At 43.3% G+C, this 22,634-nt stretch overlaps 1 protein-coding gene across 1 annotated transcript in view; it reads left to right on the plus strand.

Moving 5' to 3' along the window:
- Nucleotides 1-1,830: 1,830 nt before the first annotated feature.
- Nucleotides 1,831-22,634, plus strand: part of ARHGEF26 (Rho guanine nucleotide exchange factor 26) — a 140,857-nt gene continuing 120,053 nt past the window's right edge. The window contains 4 exon segments of the mRNA XM_020988927.2: nucleotides 1,831-1,942; nucleotides 2,354-3,537; nucleotides 6,550-6,589; nucleotides 11,887-12,032. Of these exon segments, the coding sequence (XP_020844586.1) occupies nucleotides 2,437-3,537; nucleotides 6,550-6,589; nucleotides 11,887-12,032 (1,287 nt within the window). The 5' untranslated portion in view covers nucleotides 1,831-1,942; nucleotides 2,354-2,436.

Below are 22,634 nucleotides of genomic sequence, written 5' to 3' on the forward strand. Positions count from 1 at the left end.
GGAGTCAGAAGGACCTGAGTTCAAATGCGACCTTAGACACTTGACACTAAATAGCTGTGTGAACCTGGGCAAGACACTTAACCCCGATTGCCTCTTCGAAAAGCAACATAAAATCAGGTCAATGAGAGATGGAGCTAGGCTCCTGAGATATGTGGATAGGAAGGGGTAGACAGGTGCGACAGATTCCGTAAGGTGGAATCAATGAGAGTGCACAACTGATTGCATATGTGGCAGGAGGAAGAGGGAGGTGTGGAGGGGAAGATTATGAACCTTAACTGGAATCTTTGGGCTGTACCTTCACTAGAGAGAAAGCCTGGAAATTCTCTACTCTCCTCGGGGCCCTTTCCTCCTCACCCCCACCCCCAGTCCCCTTCTTCTTAGATCAGCTTGTGTACGAGTGTATGTAGGTGTGTAGATGTGTAGGTTGGGGGTGGGGGGGCTGGACGCCTTTGGAAGTCTGGGGAGGCCAATGGATCTCTCCTTAGAATGTTTTAAGATACATACAATTCATAGGATTATAATATGAATTATAATGAAATAGTTTTGAAACCATAAAGAAATAAAAACATCCAGAATAAGAGAAATAGTCTTAAAATCTGAAAACCTAAGTTCAAGATTCGTATCCTGAGCCCCAATTTATGGAGGGTTGGAGAAGGTGGGTTAGGAAGGCCCCTTCCAATTCCAAAGGGATTCTGAAGAGAAACAATAAATTCTTCATTTAGTCCCTGCATTACAACGCCTGGCACAGAACAGGCATTTACTAAGTGGCTGGTAAAAAGCTTTCTTATGAATTTTAGTAAAAACCCACCACCACCACCTCTCTCTCTCTCTCTCTCTCTCTCTCTCTCTCTCTCTCTCTCTCTCTCTCTCTCTCTCTCTTTTTCTTGGTGAGTAACTTTAAAGCCGCCAGCCTAGTGTTGGAAGTAAGCCTTTTTTCTTCCCCGAGTCTTCTAAGTCAGGGTTCTACTGGTGTCCCACCCGTTCACTTCCCCTGACTGGGCCTCAGTTTCCACATCTTTAAGACCAGGGGCTTGGACTAGCTGTCCCTTCCACCTCTCCATCTGTGATTCGAAGGGGAAGTCCAGGAAGCTCTCAGCCCCGAGGTCCGGGAGGGATGGCTATCCATGTCGTGGCTACGTCCCCTGCCTCAGTTCCCCCAGGTTATCAGGCTGCCTACCCCAGGGAGCTGAAGTTTCAGAAATCTTGCTCTTTTCTGGCAGCCAGAGTCTCTGGTGAAACAAAGTTGCTTCTGTGCATAATCCGCGAAGGACTCTTTCTGTTTCTTCATCTCTGTCCCCGTCTCTCAGTCGCCTGTCTCAGTGTCGGTTTCTCTGTGTGTCTCTCCGGGTATGTCTGTGTCTCTCCGTCTCAATCTGCCTAGGTCTCTTTCTGTCTCGTATTTCTGTGTGTGTCCGTCTCTCTCCCTCCTGCCTCCTTCCTCCCCCACTCCTGTACCACTCCCTCATGCCAGCTCCGCTCACGACCCCTTTGAGGGGATCCAGAGGGCTCTGGACCAAACCCCTCTCCCTTGCAGAGCGGCCACACCCAAACCTCTACGGGACTGTCCGCGGGTCGCAGCCCTACTTCTCGCTACCTATGGGCGGTCGCGGACGTTTTCCCCGCGCCCTTGCCTCTGGCGGAGCCGGGCTCCAGGCACACCCTCCCAGTCCCGCCCCTCGCTGCTCACTTGTTCTCCCAGTGGAATGAAAGCCCCCTCCCCCGGGCAGGGGCCGGCCTGGGGTAGGGACGGGTCCGGGGCGGGGTCCAGCACTCAGGGGCGGGTCGAGGGCGGGCCCACTGCACGGGGGCCGGGCCTGGGTTCTGGGGCGGCTCTTTGCTCCCGCCGTCGTCTCAGCCTCCGCCTGGGCTGCAGTCCGGGACCGGGGCCACCCACCCGGCAGACTGGCTCGCTCGGTCTCTGGGCTTTGAAGCCTCTTGGAGGGTAGGTGCGATCGCTCCTGCGAAGGGCTTTTGAAGGGGGAGGGGGCGGAGGGGTGGACGCCCCTTTAGTGAATGAGTGGGGCTCCTGCTCGGGAGAGTTTCCCCGGGAAGTGTGAGGTCCGCTCCTGGGGTGGGTCCCTGGAGCTTTGGAGCCCCCTCCCCCTCCCAGGGAGCAAGAATGGGGGCGAGGCTGGGGGAAGGAGAGGGGGGGCTGCGGAGCTGTTTCCGAGCTCGCCCCCCTCCCACCGCCCCCAGCTCCTGTGCTACCGCTGTTGCCCTTTGACTGCCCGGGGATGGCGGTAAAGTGAAGCAGCCCTCCCTGCCTTTGCCCTCCCCCACGAATGAAGGAGATGGGGGCAGGGGCGCTGGTCCGCTGCCCTCCTGCGATGGCTGACTTCTGCCTTCTCTTTAGGAGTCGAAAGCCTGGCCCGGCTGCTGTGTCCCTCTCCCGGGCCCAGTCTCCCCGCTCTTTCGGAGCTCCCACTAGGGTCTGCGATGGACCGTGGCGGCGAGAGCGAAGTGGACTTTTCGAGTCACAACATTACCCCTTTATGGAGGAGGCGATCCACCCCGCAGCCCCAGCGGCTAGTCCGGAGCAAGCCCAGACCCCAGTCCTATCAGAGCCCCACGGGGCTGCTGATCACCGATTTCCCTGTGGAGGACAGAGGGGTGTTCACTAGCAAGGAGCCTTCCCACAGTGGGAGCATTTCTTCGGCTTCACCTTCTCCATCTCCGTCTCCAGACCGCAGGATGCTCCAAAGGAGCCCTCTGCTGTGGTGCCCTAATAGAGGGCCTGTGGCCAATGGGAAGGCTCTCCCTCTGGATTTTAGAGCTATCTCCCAGAGGCTGCCGACTGAAAAGTCACCCCGGGGTCATAGGATGGTGGCCAACCCTTCTGTGAGCTACCCAGGTACAGTCACATCCCCAGAGACCCAAGTAGGGCACCCCCTTAGGATTCCCAATGCTTCTATCCCAAGGAGCCCGGCCGAAGAACTGGTGGGATTGAATGTCAGTACAGGGTCTTCACTCAGCGCATCTGTGCCTTCTCTTAACGACAATTCTACTGCTCCCCCACAATCACCACCCAGCCAGACTGCCAAGGACCCAGAATGGGCGCCTTTGAAACTCTCGCCCTGCCCACAAAGGACTCCCCCCGAACAAAAACTGTCTCTCCAGCGGCTGCCTTCCAACTCAGAAAAGCCTGTGGTCATTTTGAGTACCAACAGCCCAGCTGCCCTCAAAGTAGGGAAGCAACAAATTATCCCGAAGGGCTTGGCTTCTGAGATTAAAGTCAGCAAATCCAGCAGTCAAAACTCGGAGCCCCATAAGAGGGTCTTAAAGGTCCGAAGCATGGTGGACCCCATTAGTGCCCCACTGATCCCCGCAAGCGATGGGGAAGGAGAAGTTGAAAGTGACTTAGACAGTCCTGGGTCCCTGAGGAGAGGCTTGAGGTCCACTTCCTACCGCAGAGCTGTCTTCAGTGGCTTTGATTTTGACAGTCCCACCAACTCCAAAAAGAAAAACAGAATGTCCCAGCCAAGTCTTAAAGCGGTCATGGAAGACAAAGAAAAGATCTCTAGTTTAGGAAGGATTAAGGTAAGTAAATTATTAGGAAGTGGGCACATATCCAAAGTGTGTGTGTGTGTGTGTGTGTGTGTGTGTGTGTGTGTGTGTATGTTTTAGGGGAAATAAAATATTATTATCATTTCTTGTTCAGTTCTCTCTTTGGGGCCTAATTCAGAGGGCCTGCTTCTGTTCCATTCTACCCTGTGCCCTGCCACCTCTCCCCACTCCCAACCACATATTTTTCTGACCATTTCAGCCCTGACTGGCACCACCAGAGGAGGTCACACAGGCAGCTTTTCGATGAATAACTTCAGGCAGAATGTTTGCAGCAGAAAATGAGAAGCTGTCTAGTTCAGTTTGTTACATCATCTGCAGAGTTGGGTTCTCCCAGCTGTCAGTATGGGATTTCTAAAGCAAAAGCTTGCCCATATCACCCTTCCCCCAGTCAATTCTAGTGGCCCCATATTACCTTTAGGAGCAAATACAAACGCCTCTGTTTGGCATTTCAAAGCATTCCCAGGCTGGCTCCAGCCCGCCTCCAAACTGGCCTTCTTGAGGTTCCTTGCATGTGCCATTCCTGTGTCTGTCTTTACCTGGCACCATTCTCTGGCCTCCCCTCTGTCCTTAGAATCCCTGAGTTTCCTTCAGAGCTCAGCTCTGACACATGCTACCCAAGGCTTTTCCTGATTACCCTCCCCCAACTACCTTGTATTCATTTTTATATATTTATGTGTCTGTGTTTTCTTTTTCCTTCCTCTCCTCTATTTTGATATCCCTAGGACACTAAGTGGGATTTAGTTGCTGCTTAATAAAAGCTTGTCAGACATTGTGTTAGAGATCTCCAGGCACACAGGAATGCAGAAACAAATACGCCCTCCTCTCAAAGTGCTTCCATTCTAATAGGGAAACAGCTTGTACACACACACACACACACACACACACACACACACACACACACACACACAGAGTTATATAGTTATCTATATATAGTTATCTATATATAATTATCTATATCTATATCAATATCTATATCTATATCTATATCTATATCTATATCTATATCTATATCTATAGTTATATAGTTATATACATGATAACTACAAAATTGTTTCTTTTGGAGGGGAAGACACCCACCACTGGAGGAACCAGGAAAGACCTCCTGCAGAAAAGTTGGGTTCTAGTGGAGTCTTGAAGAAAGCTAAGAGAGAAAAGGATGGGATTAATTCAAAGATGAGGTTTGGCAAGGTGTGAATGGCAATCGGCCAAGGAGAAGCAGTGTCTTGGGGAGGGGGGACTAGATCTGCCAGAAGGAAGGAATATGAAAGAATGAAGTTTAAAATGCAAGAACATTGGTTAATTAGGAGCAGGAATTCCAGAAGATACACTGCCTGAAATATATCATCCTCACCTCTGCCTCTTAGAATTGCTAGGCTCCTTCCAAGCTCAGTTCAGTTTAAGTAGCATTTCCTACAACAGGTATTTCCTGTCCTCCACTCCTCGTCCCACCAAGTTCATGCCTGTTTCTTTTCTATGTGCCTACCCTCTTCTATAGAATCTAAGTTCCTTGAGGGCAGGCACTATTTCATTTTTCATTTTGTTTGCTCAGTGCCAGGCATCTAGTAACAGCTTTGCTATTTCACTGATCAGAGCTGTTCTCCGCTGGCCATTGGAAAGCTGAATGTGGGTGCCCATGTGCAAAGCAACTCTGTTTTCCTGCCTTGGTGCTAAAGACCAAGTAGCATTCACAGTCCCACCCTGGTGAAATGTTAATTCAAGGGTGCAATGACTTCATTCGGCCTGCTTTCCAGTGTCTTTTTCATTATTGAATTGGGCAATTATTATTCAGAAATTATTCACTTCATTCCCCCCAAGTAAAATGTAAAGACAAGTTGTTTCTCCAGCATCCTGAATGCTTTGACTGGGACTGCTGCCATGTTTCTGGTATTTTCTTTGACTTTTCCTTGTATTTCATCTCATCTCTGACACTTATCTGTGTGACCATAGGAAGGCATTTAACTCAGATCCTCAATTTTCCTCATCTATAAAATAGGAATAATAAAACCTGTAGTGCCTTCCCTGGGTTGGTATGAGAACCAAGTGAGATAATGGAGGTAAAGTGTTCCACATGATTTAAAGTCCATGTAAATGTCAGCCATTTATGTAAATGTCAGTAAATGTAGCTATGATGGAAGGAAAGAAGGAAGGAAGGAAGAGAGGGAGGGAGAGAGGGAAGGGGGAAGGAAGGAGGAAGGAAGGAATTGAAGAAGGGAGAGATTGGTAGAGGAAGGGAGGAAAGGAGGGAAAAAAGGGAAGGGAGAGAGGGAGGGAAGGAATGGAGGGATAGGAGCAAGGAAGGGAAGAAGGAAGAGGAGGAGAGGAAGGAAGGGAGGGAAAAGAGTGAGGGAAGAAAGGAAAGGGAGGAAGAGAAGAAAAGGAAGGGAAGGAGGGGAGGGAAGGAAGGAAGAGAAGAAAGGAGAGAAAGGAAGGAAAAGGGAAAGAAGGGGGAATTAGAAGTATGAGTGAATCCACTTTTTCTAGAAGTGAGACAATCTCTCCAGAAGGTCAGAAACTTATTTTAGCTTGTATCCAGCTAACTTTTTTGGCAGCCACATCTTTTCTTGATTAATCGGTGAACTGTAACTCGTCTATATAAATGTCAGGTATTTAGTGCAAGGAGAATCTGTTTTATTGTAGAGGGTTATGGTCTTGCAGAAAGGAGCTTACATAATATATTTCGTGTTTTAAAAACATTTTTTTTCACTGTGATAGTAGAAGAAAGTTTAATTCCTCAGTCATGTTGTGAAGTTGCTAGATCAGAAGTGCCCTTAGGTGGAAGTCCTTGCTACTTTGTAGGATAGGCCTTTGCCCTCACTGTTTTTAAGGCATCATCCCATCTACATGCATGTCCTACACTTAGTAGAGAGAATATGTCCAGAATTTTTTAAAGATATATATCAGTCTGTTGATTTTGAAGAATTCTGCTCAGTCACACTGGCTCATATGTGGTTTGCTCTCTTTCTTTCTGCTTTTCATATTTCATAGAAGAAAATGCTGAAAGGCCAAGGAACGTTTGATGGGGAAGGTAAGCATTCAGTTTTTGAGACAGTCCAATTTCTTTTCTGTTGTTTCAATATGAAAACAAAATTATGAGAATGTAAAAAAAATGACAGAATATAAGTACCTTGAGGCAAGGATTTCAACCAAAGAAACAAACAAAATTGATTTTAAAAAATGCCCAAAGCATCTCCCCTCTTACTATATTATGTATTTCAAAGTTCTGAGTTAAAATATTATCTAATAATGCAAGCCACAAGTAAAGTTTATGAGGAAACAATATGATGCCATGGGATGGAACACTGGATTGGATCTAGATGATACAGGTTCAACAATCTAGCTCTGATATTTATTCTTTCTGTGACCTTGGACAAGTCACTTCCCTTCCATGAGCCTGTTTCCTCATTTAAAAAATGAGATTACCCCTAAGGGTTCTTCGGCTCAGTCTAAATGACCATAAGATTTCATCTACGCTTTGTTTCTGCTCATGGTAGGATATTTATTCTACCAAAAATGAAGAGATTTTCCTATTACATCTATCTTTTCAATATGGAAAAAAAATGTTCCCTAAAATTTTTTTCACAGATTTTCGTTGGCTTTTCCACAGGCATTATTTTTCCCCATTGCCATATCATTCCTCATTTTTAGACTCTGTGATTTGGGAAATGGAATCCTCTATGAGGCAATGAATCCTTTTTCCTCAGTTTGGGGATCTGATACCATTTCTGTGACCTTCACCTGCTGCACTAAGGGCAGCCTTGCCAGGTGCTCAACCCTAATCAAATTAGTGAACTTCGTCCTTAAACATCTGACCAAGAATTTGGTGTTTAAAAGAAAGGAAGAGAGAGAAAGAGAGAAGAGAGAGAGAGAGAGAGAGAGAGAGAGAGAGAGAGAGAGAGAGAGAGAGAGAGAGAGAGAGAGAATTACTGAAACAGTAACAGCTTCTGCCCCAGAGGAGAGGTCAGTGTCAGCCTGGAGAACATGTACCTGGTATTCATTTTCTTTTTAAATCAGATTTGTGATTTCAGAGGATGATCCATGAGGGAACTCTACTCATGGAGATTGGCACATGCTCTGGGCTTCATAAGCTTAGATGTCTTCGTGGCAGCAATGGATGGTTAAGTGATTTTCTCATTTTAAAAATATTATAAGAAAGTGGGAAAAGACTCAGAGACCCTCTAGTCCTATCCCCTTATTTTCACAGATGGGGAAACTGAGGCCCAGGAAGCTTCCATAACTGACTCAGCACATTATAGCTAGAGATGGAGGGGAATTCAGACCATTTAATCCCACTCCATCATTTCACAAGAAAGGAAAATGAGGCCCAGGGCTTTTGAGTGGTTTTCCTAAGGCTACACAGGGTATCAGTAGTGGGTTTGAACACAGGTCTTCTCACTTCCAACAGCTATTCTTTCCATTGAATGCAGGGATAATCTTATCTAAACATGCCTGGCATATGAAATCCAAATGGATAAGACAGATAGAAAGGGGCGATGATTGGTTTTACCAAAAGTTTCTGTCCAAGGTTACTTTAAAGGACAAATTTTGGTGTTGCATTTAGCCCATGCTTTAGTTTTTGATAACTGAATTTTTGTGCTGAGGTTGGTGCCTTATCTCATCGATCATATGTATGGCCTTAATGATCATCCTGCCTTTCCATCCTCTTCTGCTACCTCTGACCCTACCTCAGAGTTCTCAGACACATCTGCCATGTTCATGCAGATATTACTTAGCTGGAAGGACAGGGTGAGAGATTTTTCCATCCCATGACTTCTCATAGATCTTCAACTAAATACAAAGCTGGTGGTGCAGTGAATAGAGTGCTGGACCTGGAGTCAAGGAAGGCCAGAAATTAGCTGTGTGGCCGTGTGCTGGTCCCTTAATCTCTTTCTACTTCAGTTTCCTCAACTGTAAAGAGAGATCTCCCAGGGTTGCTATGAAGATAAAATGAGATCGTATTTGTAAAGCACTTTGCATACCTTAAAGCCCTATAGAAATGCTAATTGTTGTTGTTGTTGTTATTATTATTATTATCTAAGTCAAAGAAGAGTTATGATCTGTGGTGGGAGAATAAGCTCTTATGGAACCATGAGTCCTTGAACTATTGACATATTTATCATAGCTAATGTTCAGGAGACATTTTGAAGTTTACCGGATGTATTTGTCACAGGCAGGTAGTTTTAAAAATCTCATTTGACAGATAAAGAACCTGAGGACCAAGGGCTCCGTGTCTTGCCCAGGGTATACGGCCTGGGAGGATTGGAGCCTGGATTTCGAGCCTGCTTTTCTCACTCCTGGGCTGGGGTTCTTTCCATTGCCTCATGGGGCTTTTATGAAGGTGATTTGTGTCTTCAATGGATTTTACAGAACCTTAGCCCTGGAAGGAAGCTCGGAAGTCAGCTCGTCCAGCCCTCCTGTTTTCTGGGTGAGGGTAGCTGCCCCAAGAGCCTCAGTGATGTGGCCCAGATCTGCCTGTGTTAGAGGCAGGGCCAGCATGAGAGTCTAGTCTCCTGATTTCTGGGATGCTTCCCACCACCCCTGAGTTCCAGCACTCAGCAAACCGCCTAGAAACTCTTCCTCAAAGGTTGGAAAGCCTTTGGTTTTTTTTTTTTAAAAGAATGGCATCCTGGCCTTTGGTACAGTGTGCAACCTAGGTCTGTTTCAAAGAACTGCTTCTGGGTGTCTGTCCATTCCCATCTCCTATCATTCCTGATGATCCTTTGGCTTCTGTTTCATCCCCATCCTTCCAGGACATCCTGGAGGTTTTATGTGGGAGGGCCAAGAGAAAAATGGGGATAAGGACTCTCTCTAAAAATCTCCCAAGGTTTGTGAGGAAACCCCATTTGCCAACTTTAATGCAATATATAAATATGAGTTATTACTCTGGTATGGAGTCTTGGCCTCGACCCAAACCTAGCCAATAGAAACAGAAGGATTTCTCCTTTACATGAAGCAGAAAAAGAGATATTTCTAATGCTCAAACTTGTCCGGTTTCTGAGTATTTTACAGTCCATGATTAATCCCAATTCAAAGCTAATGACTATATTCACCATCTGCTCTGTGCCCAGCACATAAATCCCTGCTCCCCAGTCAGGAGGAGGTAACACCTGGATGTGAGTTTCATTGATAGTCTGCACCCAATGTAAGCAGCCTTCCTCCACCTATGCAGGCAGCGCCTTCTCTGCCACGGATGGTCTTAAAGAGCTGCCTGAGAGGTTTACTTAGGGGTTAAGAGACCTGCCCAGGATCATACAGACCACAGCTATCTGAGCTGGGACTCAAACCTACATCCCCCCTGGCTTTGAGGCCAGATTTCTATTTAGTTGATATACCTTAGACACCAGGGACTATGTCATCTGCTCATTCATTCCCCACCCTCTACCCCACTTCACTCAGAAATTTTCAGTGGCTAGAATTCAATACGAAATTCTTGGCCTGACATTTGAGGCCCCCTTCCCACCCACCCCCATCTGACTTCCAAGTCTCATTTCTTTGTATTTTCCATCTTGTGCCCTCTGTTCCAGTTGATTTTGTTAGCTACCTCTTTCCCGCCCATGTGGCTTTAGCCAGGTGGTGGAACCCACACCCTTCTCACCTCTGCCTCTGGAATCAAAGTAAAGCTCAGGGGTCACCTCCTATGGGAAGCCTTCCCTGATTTTCTTTCCTTGTCCCACAATTATTAATGTCTTGTCCTCTTGAAGTCACTTTGTATATGGTTTAGACTTATTGATCTGCATATGTGAATTTTTCACTGGCTATTTGCTTCCATTTCTTTGAATCTCTAGTTGTAGAATGCCTGCATATAACAGGTGCTTAATAAATGTCAAGTGGAATCAAATTGGGCTATAAAGATATAAAACTTCATGGAATAAAGAGCCAAGTTGTGTGATATAAAACATTGGGCATGTAGAAGAATTCTGCACAGGAGAAATCAATGTATAATAATAGTTGGGAGAGAGTGTAAAAGATATGAAATCGATTGAAAGATATGAAAGTCAATTCACATGAAAACAGATGTATTATAGAACAGACTGTCCTCAAGGAGGAAGAAAAGGAAATTAAGCAATTTGTTTTAGCAAGGATAAATGTGCTTAATCGATGAAATCTAATGCTGCACTGGGTTAAAAACAGTCTTTTTTTTGCTTCTAAGTTAGATAGGAAAACATCAATTCATATAAAAAAGGAGATTTTACATACCACTCAAATCCCATGTCAATGGCCATTTGTCTCTTATTTACAAAGGATATACATTCCTTTGAGACTCGGCGTTGCTTACAAGAATGAATGAAAAGAAAGTTAACCTGACCTTATGCTTCAGTAAGAGCGGCATAGCAGCATCCAGGAATCAGGAGATGATGTTCTTCCAGCTCTCTCCCCTGCTCAGACCACTTCCAAAGTATCATGTCCAGTTCCTGCTGCATTTTCAGAAGGATGTTGATGAACTAGAGAGTGTAATCAGAGCTGCAAGGATCCAGTTCATGATAAGTGAAGAACAATTCAGAAACTGGCAGTAATTAGTAAGGGGAAGAGAAGAGAAGGTAACTGCCTTCAGGTGTTTGAAGGGCTGTTGCCTGGAAGGGGAAATGGACATGGCCTGTTTAGACCTAGAGGTCAGAACTTGGAGTGAGTGGTGGAAGGTGTAAAAAGTCCATTTTAAACTTGATGTAAGGAGATACTCCCTAACATTGAATGGTTTCCTAAAATGAAGTGGACTGCCTTGCAAGAGAGTGGGGTTGCCCTCCTTGGGAGTGTCATGTGAAAAGTGCATGAATATCTGTTGGGTAGGTCAGCTATGCTTGGTCAAAAATGAGTTGGACCGGACAACCTCTGAGAACTTTCTAGCTCTCAATGCTGCAGTTCTGGGAACCAAGAAAATGTATCTAGAGCTCCTTTGGAAACAGATAAGAAGGGGAACTAGCCTGGCCATTTCCATGATGTGAGGAAACTTCTTCCCCCAGTGCAGATTGACCCATTCCTGCAATTTACAGTTTTAAAGAGTTGTCTAGGGGCAGCTAGGCGGCGCAGTGGATAGAGCACCAGCCCTGAAGTCAGGAGGACCTGAGTTCAAAGCCAGCCTCAGACACATAACACTTACTAGCTGTGTGACCCTGGGCAAATCACTTAACCCCATTGCCTAGCAAAAAATTTAAAAAAAAAAAGAGTTGTCTAGAGCATTGAGAGGTTAAATCACAGGGTCACCCTCTGTGTCAGAGGTAAAAACTGAACCCAGGTCCTCCTGGCTTCTACTATATCATGCTGCCTCTAATTGTAAAAATGTACTTTGAGAGCGATTAATTACAAGTTCATGGCTTGTTCTTATTGTAGAAAATGCTGTGTTGTATCAGAACTACAAAGAAAAAGCTCTTGATATTGACTCTGATGAAGATTCAGAGTCGAAAGAGCAAAAACCAGATGAAAAAATCATAATTCAGTACAAGCCATTGAGGTCCATGTGGAGCCAGCTTTCTGCGGTGAGTATCTATCTGTTTTGTCTCCCTTCAAAGAAGAAAAGTAGAATTCAGAAATTGTGTGTGTGTGTGTGTGTGTGTGTGTGTGTGATTTGTTAACAAGCTAGTGACCTTGGGGATAAATAACCTGCTCTTCATGGTAGGAAATATTTCTTAAGAGTCTGTGAGCAGTGAGCTGAACTTTCATTCCGGGACTTTGCAACTTTCTGATGAAAGAATTCAGATTTGGTAGAGTAAATGTCTTAAGACGGATGGACCTGTAGCACTTCTCATGTGGTGAATGCATAGTGTGTGTGTGTGTGTGTAGCTGTATTTAAGATATAAATGTATACAAATCCTAAATACAACTATTCTGTGCTATTTGTTTAGGATCTAAAACATTCTCCATTGAAAGATGTACTCTGTAATGGGTGAGCACTTTTAGGAAAAGAACAGCATTGTGAACATCTGAGAAGTGCAGGTGGGCCTGAGGGTCTTTCCTGCTGCAAAAGAAGACTGGATGTTCCTTAACCGTCAAGAGGAGGGAATCACAAATACTCAGGGAACCTATTAGGATACTGAGGAATAAGAATAATAATAATAGGAGGAGGAGGGTGATAATGACGATGATGATGCCTACTGCATGCCAGGCACTGTGCTAAGCACGTCACAGGTCTTATCTGATCTTCACAAATCAGGGATTTCTCAGCCACACAGACAGAGTCTTAGGAATATGTATATATTATATTGGGGGGGAACAATTAAAAATAATAAATCCCCACAGTTTGGTCACTATCTTCCTATTTTCATGATGAGTAGAGATCCTGGGGTCTGTTGACTGTGGGACCAGATTGTCAGGAAGGGGGAAGGGCCAAGTCCCCAGTGGTTACCTGAGGGTGATGTTCAGGATAAGGGTTTCTGTGAACATAAACTTTAACAGGCAGAGATGCTGAGGTTGTAACTGTTACACAAAGGGCCAGATTTTCTTTATTTACGAATTCTCTGGGATTTCTTGAGAGAGAGAGATGTAGATATATGCATGTGTGTGTGTGTGTGTGTGTGTGTGTGTGTGTGTGTGTGTGTGTGTGTATATACCATATGCTGAATTTTCATATTTCCCAAGGACATTTTATCATTGCTTTGCTAATACATGCCATCTCTTAATTTGATAGCATGTGTTTTATCAGTAGATTACTAGAAGCCGAAGGAGCTTTTGAAGAGGGGTAATTTGAAGTAATTCGTGGTTATTATACAATATAAGGTGTTTAAATATTCTGCACAGAGTCTCCTTTGTCCGAGCATGTTTCCTCATTACTCGCTTCTTCTACTTTTCTTGGGCCGTGGAAACTGACTGTGGACTTTGGGGGAGGGGCTGAGGCGCTCTTCGGGCATTTTGTGTGGGTAGATTTGCTTTTCACCAAAACGTTTTGTGTTCCTTACTCAGGGACCATTATTTAAGACTTTTGACCCTCTTCCACCCTTTATGCCCAGGGAAGCAATGGTTCAGTGGAAATGATGTGAGGTTTAGATCTAGCTGATCTCAGATCTGGATTTAAATCCTAGGTTTACCCCTTGCTACTACTATAACTTTGGGAAAGTCACTTAATCTCCCTGTGTCTCAGTTTATTCATCTGTAAAATGAAAAGTTGGGTTAAATTCTTTGAGCTCTTTCCCACTCAAAATCAATCATCCAAAAAGAAGCTATCAATTAGGAAACCACACCCCTGAGCCTTCAATCTCATCTATACGTAGCTCATCTAGGGATAGCTTCAGGAAAATCAAGAATGGGAAAAAAAAAAAGATTTGACAAAGGGGAAATCTGCTGTAAGTATACTTATATTTAAAAAAATGAGTTTCAGTATATAGTAGGCAAGTCTTAACAATTGAATTTAAGATGACTAAAACTTGTTAATTATGTCTTATTAAAAATATTGTCTATATATTCCAATGTATCCCTCCATGTTCTCCCTTCAGAAAATTATCCCTTGTATCAAAGAATAAAAAAGATGGGGGAGAACCAATACATTAAAATTGTTTGACATTATTTGCAGTGTTCCACACCCAGTCCCCCAGCTCTATAAAGAAGTGGGGTCAGGTGCCTTTCATATCTCTTCTTTGGTACTAAACTTAATTTGGCTTCATTTGTTTTTCTGTCCTTCTTTCTATTTACCTTGGTGTACTCCTTGTGTATATTGCTTTCCTGGTTCTTTTTGCTTTTAATCAGTTTCCCTAAGTCTTTCTGTACTTCTCAGTTTTTGTGGTACTCATCATTTCTTACCTCACAATACATTGCATTAGGATCATGTAGCATATTTTGTTTAGCTATCCATTCAGTCAGCTAGCATTTATTAAGCACTGTGCCAGACACTGCAAAGATCTGGGGATACAAAAAAGCCCCCCCAAAAGTGCTTGCTCTCAAAGAGCTTATAGTCTAATGGGTGTGTGTGTGTGACATAAGAACAATTTTGTACAAGTGAGATACAGGCTGGATAAAATGGGGGCAGTTTCAGTGGGATGACTGGGAAGGCCTCTTGCAGAAGGTGGGACTTTAGCTGAAGCTGGAAGGAAGCCAAGGAAGGCAGGGGTGGGGATGAGAAAGGAAAGCTTCCCAGGCATGGGGAACAGCCAGTGAAAATGCCTGGAGTTGGGAGATGGTCTGTCTTGTGCAAATAATAGTGAGGAGGGGCCAGGGGAAGTGGATTGCCATGCCCCGTGGAGGAGAGTGGTAAGGCATAAGAAGACTGGATGGGTAGGAGTGGACCAGGTTCTGAAGAGCTTTAAAAGACAAACAGAATTTTGTATTTGATCCTGAAAGTAATAGGGAGCCACTGGTATTTACTAACTAGGGGCAGTGACATTTTATCCACTTTTCATTTTTAGTTTGTTACCTGCACGAGACGTGCTGTATACATATTTTTTGTGTTCGTGGGTCCTTTCTTTTTGTCATTGACTTTCTTGGTGGTGGAGGGATATCTGTCAGTGGAATCCCTAGTTCAAAGGTTATGGATGGAAGGAGAAGCTTTAGGACAGGGCTTGAGAACTTGTGTGTCATAATTCAAGTGAGGAGAGAGCTTTCTGCCAGAAGCTAGAGAGGTGAACCTAAGACTGGGAAAGTAGAATCTAATATTCTTAGGTTCCACATGAACCACAGCAAGGTTTCACCAGAACTGCACAGTAGGTAAAATATTCCTTGGAATACTTGGAAATAGAGCCAGAGATTACTCTAAAAAGCTGATTTCCATGTTAAGCATTGTTGACTTGAAATGAATAATAAAAATAATAAGAAAAAAATTAAATAAATAAAAAATGGATAATAAAACAAATAATAATATAATCACCCCTAAGGCAAAGACTTAATAAAAATGTTTAAATGAATGATTATATCCCTGGATCCCCAACATATTCGCAGGGCTGGTTGTGTGTGAGTTATACTGTAGAAGGCGCTCTAGGTTGGGCAGTTGCTCTGGAGAAGGGAAAGGGAAAGACCATGATCAAGATCCCACCAGGATTTATGGATGGTGGCAACAAAAAAACTGCCCAGTGATTTCAAAACAAAACAAAGCAAGGAGTTTTCTGTTTGGAGACTGAGTGAGGCTTGCATTTTTTCCATAACTGTTTACCTAGATAAGACCTCAAGATGTGTTCCTTCTCTCTTTAAACATTTCTTGAAAGTCCTCTGTCCACAGTGAGGGCTTAATAAAGGCCACTGAGTGACAAGCCAGGGAGCTTAGTCATCATAGCCACATAATCAAGTTATTTCATGCCCAACTAGAATGCCTTGTCCCAGGTTGGGGGGGTAGGGCTGGTTAAGAAGAAAGTTCTAATGCTGTACCCCAGAGCCATAAGAGATTGTGGGAATTGATTGGAAGATAGTCACATTTTGAAAGCTCTGCTTGATTTGGCTTAGAATGGTAGGAGTGTCATTTCTGAGGGGCCCTCTGCACAGCCAGCCTCTAATTGGGGTGATTTCTGTGACTTGGGAGATGGACAGGTGATGGTCATCTTTAAGTTTATGAAGGCTGTCATGAAAGAGGAATTAATTTATTCTTCTTGGCCCCAAAGGACAAAGCTAGAAGCAATGGCTAGAAGTGACAAAAAAGGACATAATCAGAAATCTGACATAAGTCAAAATTTTTCGACAACAACAACAAAAAGCCTCCAAAAGTGGGAGTGTTAAGACCTTCATGAAAAAACCTACATGCCCATTTGTTGGTTATGTAGAAGGGATTCTCCCACTGGTAGAAGTTAAGACTAAGTGACTTCTGAGGGTTCTTTTTCTGCCGAGATTCTGGGATTAGAAAAAGCTCTGTGGAGTTAGGAAGGCTCTCCATATGGTGACCAGAAATGGGTTGCCCAGTAGAATTTGCTCTTTGGTGGGACATGTGAGGATTCTTGCGGTGCTCCACTTTGGCTTTGGGGCATGGCTTATCATTATCCTCTCCTAACAGCCTCTCCTAATTGAGGAGATTTTGGTCTATATCGCTCCTCCCCTTCTAGCTCCCAGGTACTGGGAAGCCCAGGTGAGATAGTGAAGATTTGTTTGGGCTGGGAGACCACTGCAGAAATCAACATAATATACTTTCTCTTCTTGACCTTGGGATTTAGGAGAATACGATTTATCCCTAGATTTTTATGTACCTCTGTAATTCGGGGCTTCTGGGGATTGAATCCAAATTTGTTATGTCTGTCAGCTGGCTGGCCATGACCCAAAGGGGCTTGGATTGGAATTCAACCTGGTTAGAGCCACTGGAGCATTGATGCCAGTGTTCCTGTCACATTTCAGCTATGGTAAGATCTCCAGTTGTTGGAATTCCCTCCATTGATGCAAATTGTGAATTGATTTATGCAGCTAAGAAGCATTGAAGATGTCAACTCAGATCTTTTAAATTTTGAGCCTAGTATTTTTTCTACTCTACTGTTATCATTCTTTAGATGGAAAACTATTATATTTCTACTCCTAATTCCATCCACTGTTATAGGAAAATCATTTTAATTCACCAGAGCCTGGAGTGAAGGAGGAGATAATGAGATGTAATTTAGAGGGGATTTGAGATGTAAATTTGGGGAGAAAGAGAATGTTCATGGTGGATGGCCTAGTTAGTAGACATAAAGTATGAGTTGAGGTCCTCTTGCTCTGAGGGAAGAGATGATGGTGTAGGTGTCTGGAAGAACATTGCATGAAAGGATTGTTTCATTCTTTGTACTTGTATTTCCACTAAGCCCAGCACTGCCTAACTGTGCTTGACACGAAGTAGGTGCTTAACTTGATTAATTGATTTCAAATGGAAAGCATGGGGAATACTGGAAAGAGCTGATCTGGGAAAAGGTAAAAGGAAAACCTCCCAGCTGAGATTAGATAACATATTTGTTGTGGACCCAATCTGGATGGTGATAGCTTTCAGTATTGTTCAGATGCGTACAACGAGGAGTGGAGTAGGTGAATGTGGGAGGTAACCCAGAACAGGGGTTTGGAAAGGGATAAACAATAAGATAGGGTAAAGGGTCAAGGAATGAACTGTTAACTACAACCACAAGACTACAAAGATCAGGCCAGAGAAAGGGAAATGGACTGTGTTTCACGCCAAGGGTGACTAGGTCAGTCTCCAGGTAGATCAGGTTTGAGATTAGAATGAAATGAGATACTCATGGTCTGTCTGTGGTTAAATGAAAGGAGATTTCCTAAACCATAGCAGGGGAGGACATTCACAAGGAACTGTGTCCATTCAGCAGGACCAAGCATCCCTGCCTTGGAGTTGCCCATGGTGGTCTGCCAGCGAGGCGTCAGGGAGAAACTGGAGCTCTTCATGGCTTTTTATAATCAGGCAACCAGAAACCAAGGTCAACAGCCTGAGCCTTTAGTCATCTGAGGCAATTAAATCTTAAGAATGTTTTCAGTATCTTTTAAGGAAATGAACCAGCTTTGCCTTCATGGGGAGGGACCTGGGTAGGTATTCCTCTTAAGTGAAACTGGGAAAGCAGGGAAGACAAGAGTGACTGAGGTCACAATGAGGTGAAAAAGTTGTTTAGGAAAGAGTGAGATGGTAAGAGCGGGAAAGATTAGGGGTTAGGATCTGAGAGGGATTTGAGTTCTGGATCAAGGGGCGACATTATCATAGAAAACATTTAGATAATCAGCCCTTGTGGTTCAGTGCTGTAATTTTGCTGTTAAGTCACACAACTGGCTGTGTTACATTAGATAAAAAGAAAACCAATTTTTGGCATTTTCGCTGACTAGTCTCCATCCCTCCTCCTCTTCACCTTTCGTTTTCCCTGCCATCCTTCAAGGCCCAGCCAAAGGCTAACCTTCTTCACAAAGCCTGTCTCAAGCTCTATAATACAGGGTTAATATTTATACTACCTACATGACCCGGTTTTGAGAGAAGCATTTTTTCAACGGTGGAACCCTGTACAAAAATGTGAGCTGATCTTATGAGTTGGGCCTTGGAGGAGGTAGAGACAGGTAAGAAGGGTAAGAAGGAGAAATGGGGGTGGGGAAAACAGAGACAGAGGCCAGAGTGAGCAGGACGGATAGAAAGAGGATCGGCAGCTGACTATATTCGTAATTCCTTCTATATTTGAATGGAATATCATCATCCATAACTGGGATTTAGACCCAGGTCCCATTAACGGCACATCGATCAGGGAAATTTGCATATACCGCTGCCACCACTTTGCGCTGTACGGCTCTCCTTTTCTGGTGAAAAGACCATTTAGAAATTGGATCTCCCCATCTCCCCCAGGCTGGAAGTACAGGGTTCCACCCCAATGCTGATCAGCGTGGGAGTTTGACCTGCTCCATTTCTGACCGTGGCTGGTTCACCCACCATTAGGGAGCCTGGTGGCCCTGGCTCTTAGGGCTCACCATGTTGGTTCTGGACTTCATGCAGACACCTGATCAACCTAGCCACTGCACTTCAGAATACCTGAGCCCAAGGGATCCACCAGCCTCCGCCTCTGCAGGAGCAGGGATTGCGGCGTGTCCCACCACACCTGGTGCAAGGTGCTTGGTGTCTATTATTTTATTTGATCTTTTAATACCAACCTGCTTATCCACTTAGGCTTTATAGAATGAAACAAAAACAACCTGTAACATTGTTGTCAATTTTATTAGCAGGTGCATTTCTCTTGGGCAACAGGAGTAACTTAAACCTGTTTCATTTTCTGATCTGATTGTTGACTCATGCCTTTGGTTTCCGTAAATGATGTCATTGTGACCCTGATTTTCTTCTTCTCCTCCCTTATCTCTCATGAATACAAATCTTGCCGTCATCACCTCCTACTCAGCAAGACCTAAGGAAATCTTTACCTCCACTAAGCCTTGGCTGAAATTATCATTGCCTTCAACTCCAGCCCTTAACACAGTGCTTAGCACATAGTAGGCACTTTAAAAATTCTTCTTGTCGTGACTGTGACCGTAACTTCTACATCTTTTCTCAACCACCGCCAAATCTGCCTTCTCAAATGTGCCTTCCTCTAGTGTAGGCATCGACCTTGTCTTTGAGCCATACTAATGGCCCGTTTTAAAATAATACACTTTGTGTATTATTTAAATGATTTCATATCATTGTTCTAAGCTTTTCCATTCATTTTAATTTTGTCCCCATTTTCTCAACTTGTGCATCATGTTTTCTGGAAATTCTAATAGAATTGCATACTTTCTCTTCAATTCAGAAGGTTAAATTAAAGATGTGACTGATTCATCTAAAGAGAAACAGAATGGTTTTGAGCTACTAAGAGCCCAGGCCCCAAACCTGGAGACATTTGGAATAATGGTCTCCAAATTCTTTTGATTCCAATTACTATTCCCAAAAATTATTTGGCATGAACCATGAATATGTTTACATTGTTATTTGTAAATTATATACATATATAATTAATAATCGCAATTATTATTAATTGCTATTAATAATTATCTACTAATAATCATGCTCATTTTAAAACTTGAACTAAAAATAAACATTAAAAAGAATAAAATAATATTTGGTATTAGAGTCAATAGGGAGCCATAACAATTTATTCAATATAGGTGTGATATGATGAGATATGAGCTTTAGGAAAATCACTTTGTTAGTTGAATGGGAAATAGATTTGAGTGGGGAGGGGCTTTATGGGGAAATGAATCAGGATGATGCTATAATAGTCAAGGTGGGAATCGAAGGCCTGCACTAGGGTGGTGCCTGTGTGGGCAGAGAGAAGGGGATGTAGATGAGGAATGCAATTTGGCAATATCTGAATATGCGCTTCAGTGACAGGAGAGCTGAAGGCAGCGCTGTAATTGGGAACTCCTGGAAATTTGGAAGAGATGCAGGGGAATTTGATTTAGATCTTTTCCCATCCAGTTCTCCTTCCTCTAGTACTGGGATGTTTCAGAGTCTCTCTATTCAGTTTCCTGACTTGGGATATAAATCAACACAAATTTAAAAATGCATTGAGTGAATTAGCTCAAATGCTGTTCAGTCATTTCAGTCATGTCCGACTCTTCGTGACCCCATTGGGGGTTTTCTTGGTAAGAATACTGGAGCGTTTTGCCATTTCCTTTTCCAGCTCATTTTGCAGATGAGGAAACCAAAACTGAAAGAGTTAAGTGACTTGTCCAAAGTCACACAATCGGTGTCTGAAGCAGGATTTAAACTCAGGTCTTCTGACTCCAGGGTGCAGTGCTCTATTCACTGTGCCACGTAACTGCTCCTACCTCACATCATGGGCTATAGATTTAAGCACTTTTGTTATGTTTTGTCCTTTAAATTTGCTTTTTAAGTGACTTTTAAAAATTTTGTTGCTGTATTTTATACCACCATTATTTCTGAATACCTTCTCCCTACTCCAACCCAGTGAGCTCTTCTTTGGGACAAAGAATAAAAAAGAAAGAAGAGGAAAAAACTTTTCAGCAAAAATAACCTAAGTAATGTCTGACACATATGCAGCATTCCACACCCATAATTCCCTACTTCTTCAAAGAAAGGAAGTAGATAACATTTTCTCAGTTCTTCTCTGTAACCAGACTTGGTCATTATAATTACACATCATTAAACTAAATTTTTTAATTGGCTACTTAATTTTAATTAATTAAAATTAGTTTATTTATTTATTTTTAATCAGCTGGTTAAGATAAAGTGATAGATGTTTTGCTTTTAGGATTGAGCCTAGTTTCAGGGATAGTACAAGGATGAGGAATCTCCCATGGCCAGATGAATGATGATTTTTTATTATTTTTTTAGCTTCACTTTTTTCACAATGAACTTAACAATCATCAACAAACCCAAAAGTTTTAATATATAAAGAACAAGAAAGAGGATTATATAAACAACAGAGAAATTCTGTTAGAGGATTTGGTATCAATATAGTAATCATAGGGTTATTCTATAAAGTAATTATATCATAATTATGACATATAATATAGGACTGTTGTGTCATAAATACTTCTTGTGTCCAAAGTAACATTGCTCACCTGAGGATCAAATGAGATAGTGCTTGTAAAGCCTTTTGCAAACCTTAAAGCACAATATAGATGTGGTAGTAGTAGTAGTGGTAGTATTAGTAAACAAGTTAGGTACAAATTTGCTGGATTTGTGCCTCCTTTTGAACTGCTTTTTGTTTTCTTCTGTGCATTTAAAAATATTGATGATCTTTTAAAAATATCTATCATAATTCGCGATCTTCCCACACTGACTTCAAGTAAATAACTTTACCACGTAACAGAAATGTTGTTGTTCACAACTCTTCATTGCCCCATAGACCATACTGTCCATGAGGTTTTTTGGCCAAGATACTGGAGTGGTTTGTCATCTCCTTTCCCAATGGATTAAGGCAAACAGGTGAAGTGACTTGCCCAGGGTCACACAGCTAGTAAGCGTCCATGAACTCAGGTCTTTCAGACTCTAGGCACAGTGCGCTGTGAGCTGAGCCACCTAGTTACCTCCAACAGGTATACATACGTACATACATACACACATGTATATATATATATATATACACACACACATGTACATATATGTATGTACATACACACATGTGTGTGTGTGTGTGTGTGTGTGTGTGTGTGTGTGTACTCCTAAAAGGATGTATAGGTGAGATAAAGGCAGATAATTTTATGGGTACATGAGGGTTTGCTTTGATTTTCTCTCTGAAACTCATTGCTTCTCCCTCCAGAGGTGGGAAGTAAGTTTTATCATCTTGATCCTGGTTTTAAAAGTTCTGAGTTTTGTTTTGGTTTGGTTTGGTTTTTGGCTAGGCAGTGGGGTTAAGTGACTTGCCCAGGGTCACACAGTTAGTAGGTGTTGTGTGTCTGAGGCTAGATTTGAATTCAGGTCCTCCTGAATCCAGGCCAGGGCTCTATCCACTGGGCCACTTAGCCGCCCTGGGTTCTCAGGTTTTTAAGAGTTGTTTCTTTTTGCACTGATATTGTGGTTGTCATAACAACTCATTTGGCTCGTTTGCCTTTGCACCTGTTCATATTATCTACCTATCTGTAGTTTCTTACGGCCCCAAACGTGGCTGAGTATCTGGAAGCATTGGCATTGGTCACATCCAGTGCTTGGTATTCAGTTAGGCTCGAGTTCCTTCAGCAGGCCATTCTGCTGATGAAATACATTCCCCATATCATAGTGTAAACACCCAAGGCATAAG

Source organism: Phascolarctos cinereus, unplaced genomic scaffold, assembly GCF_003287225.1.
Source record: "Phascolarctos cinereus isolate Bilbo 61053 unplaced genomic scaffold, phaCin_HiC Scaffold_7;HRSCAF=346, whole genome shotgun sequence".
Lineage (NCBI taxonomy): Eukaryota > Metazoa > Chordata > Mammalia > Diprotodontia > Phascolarctidae > Phascolarctos > Phascolarctos cinereus.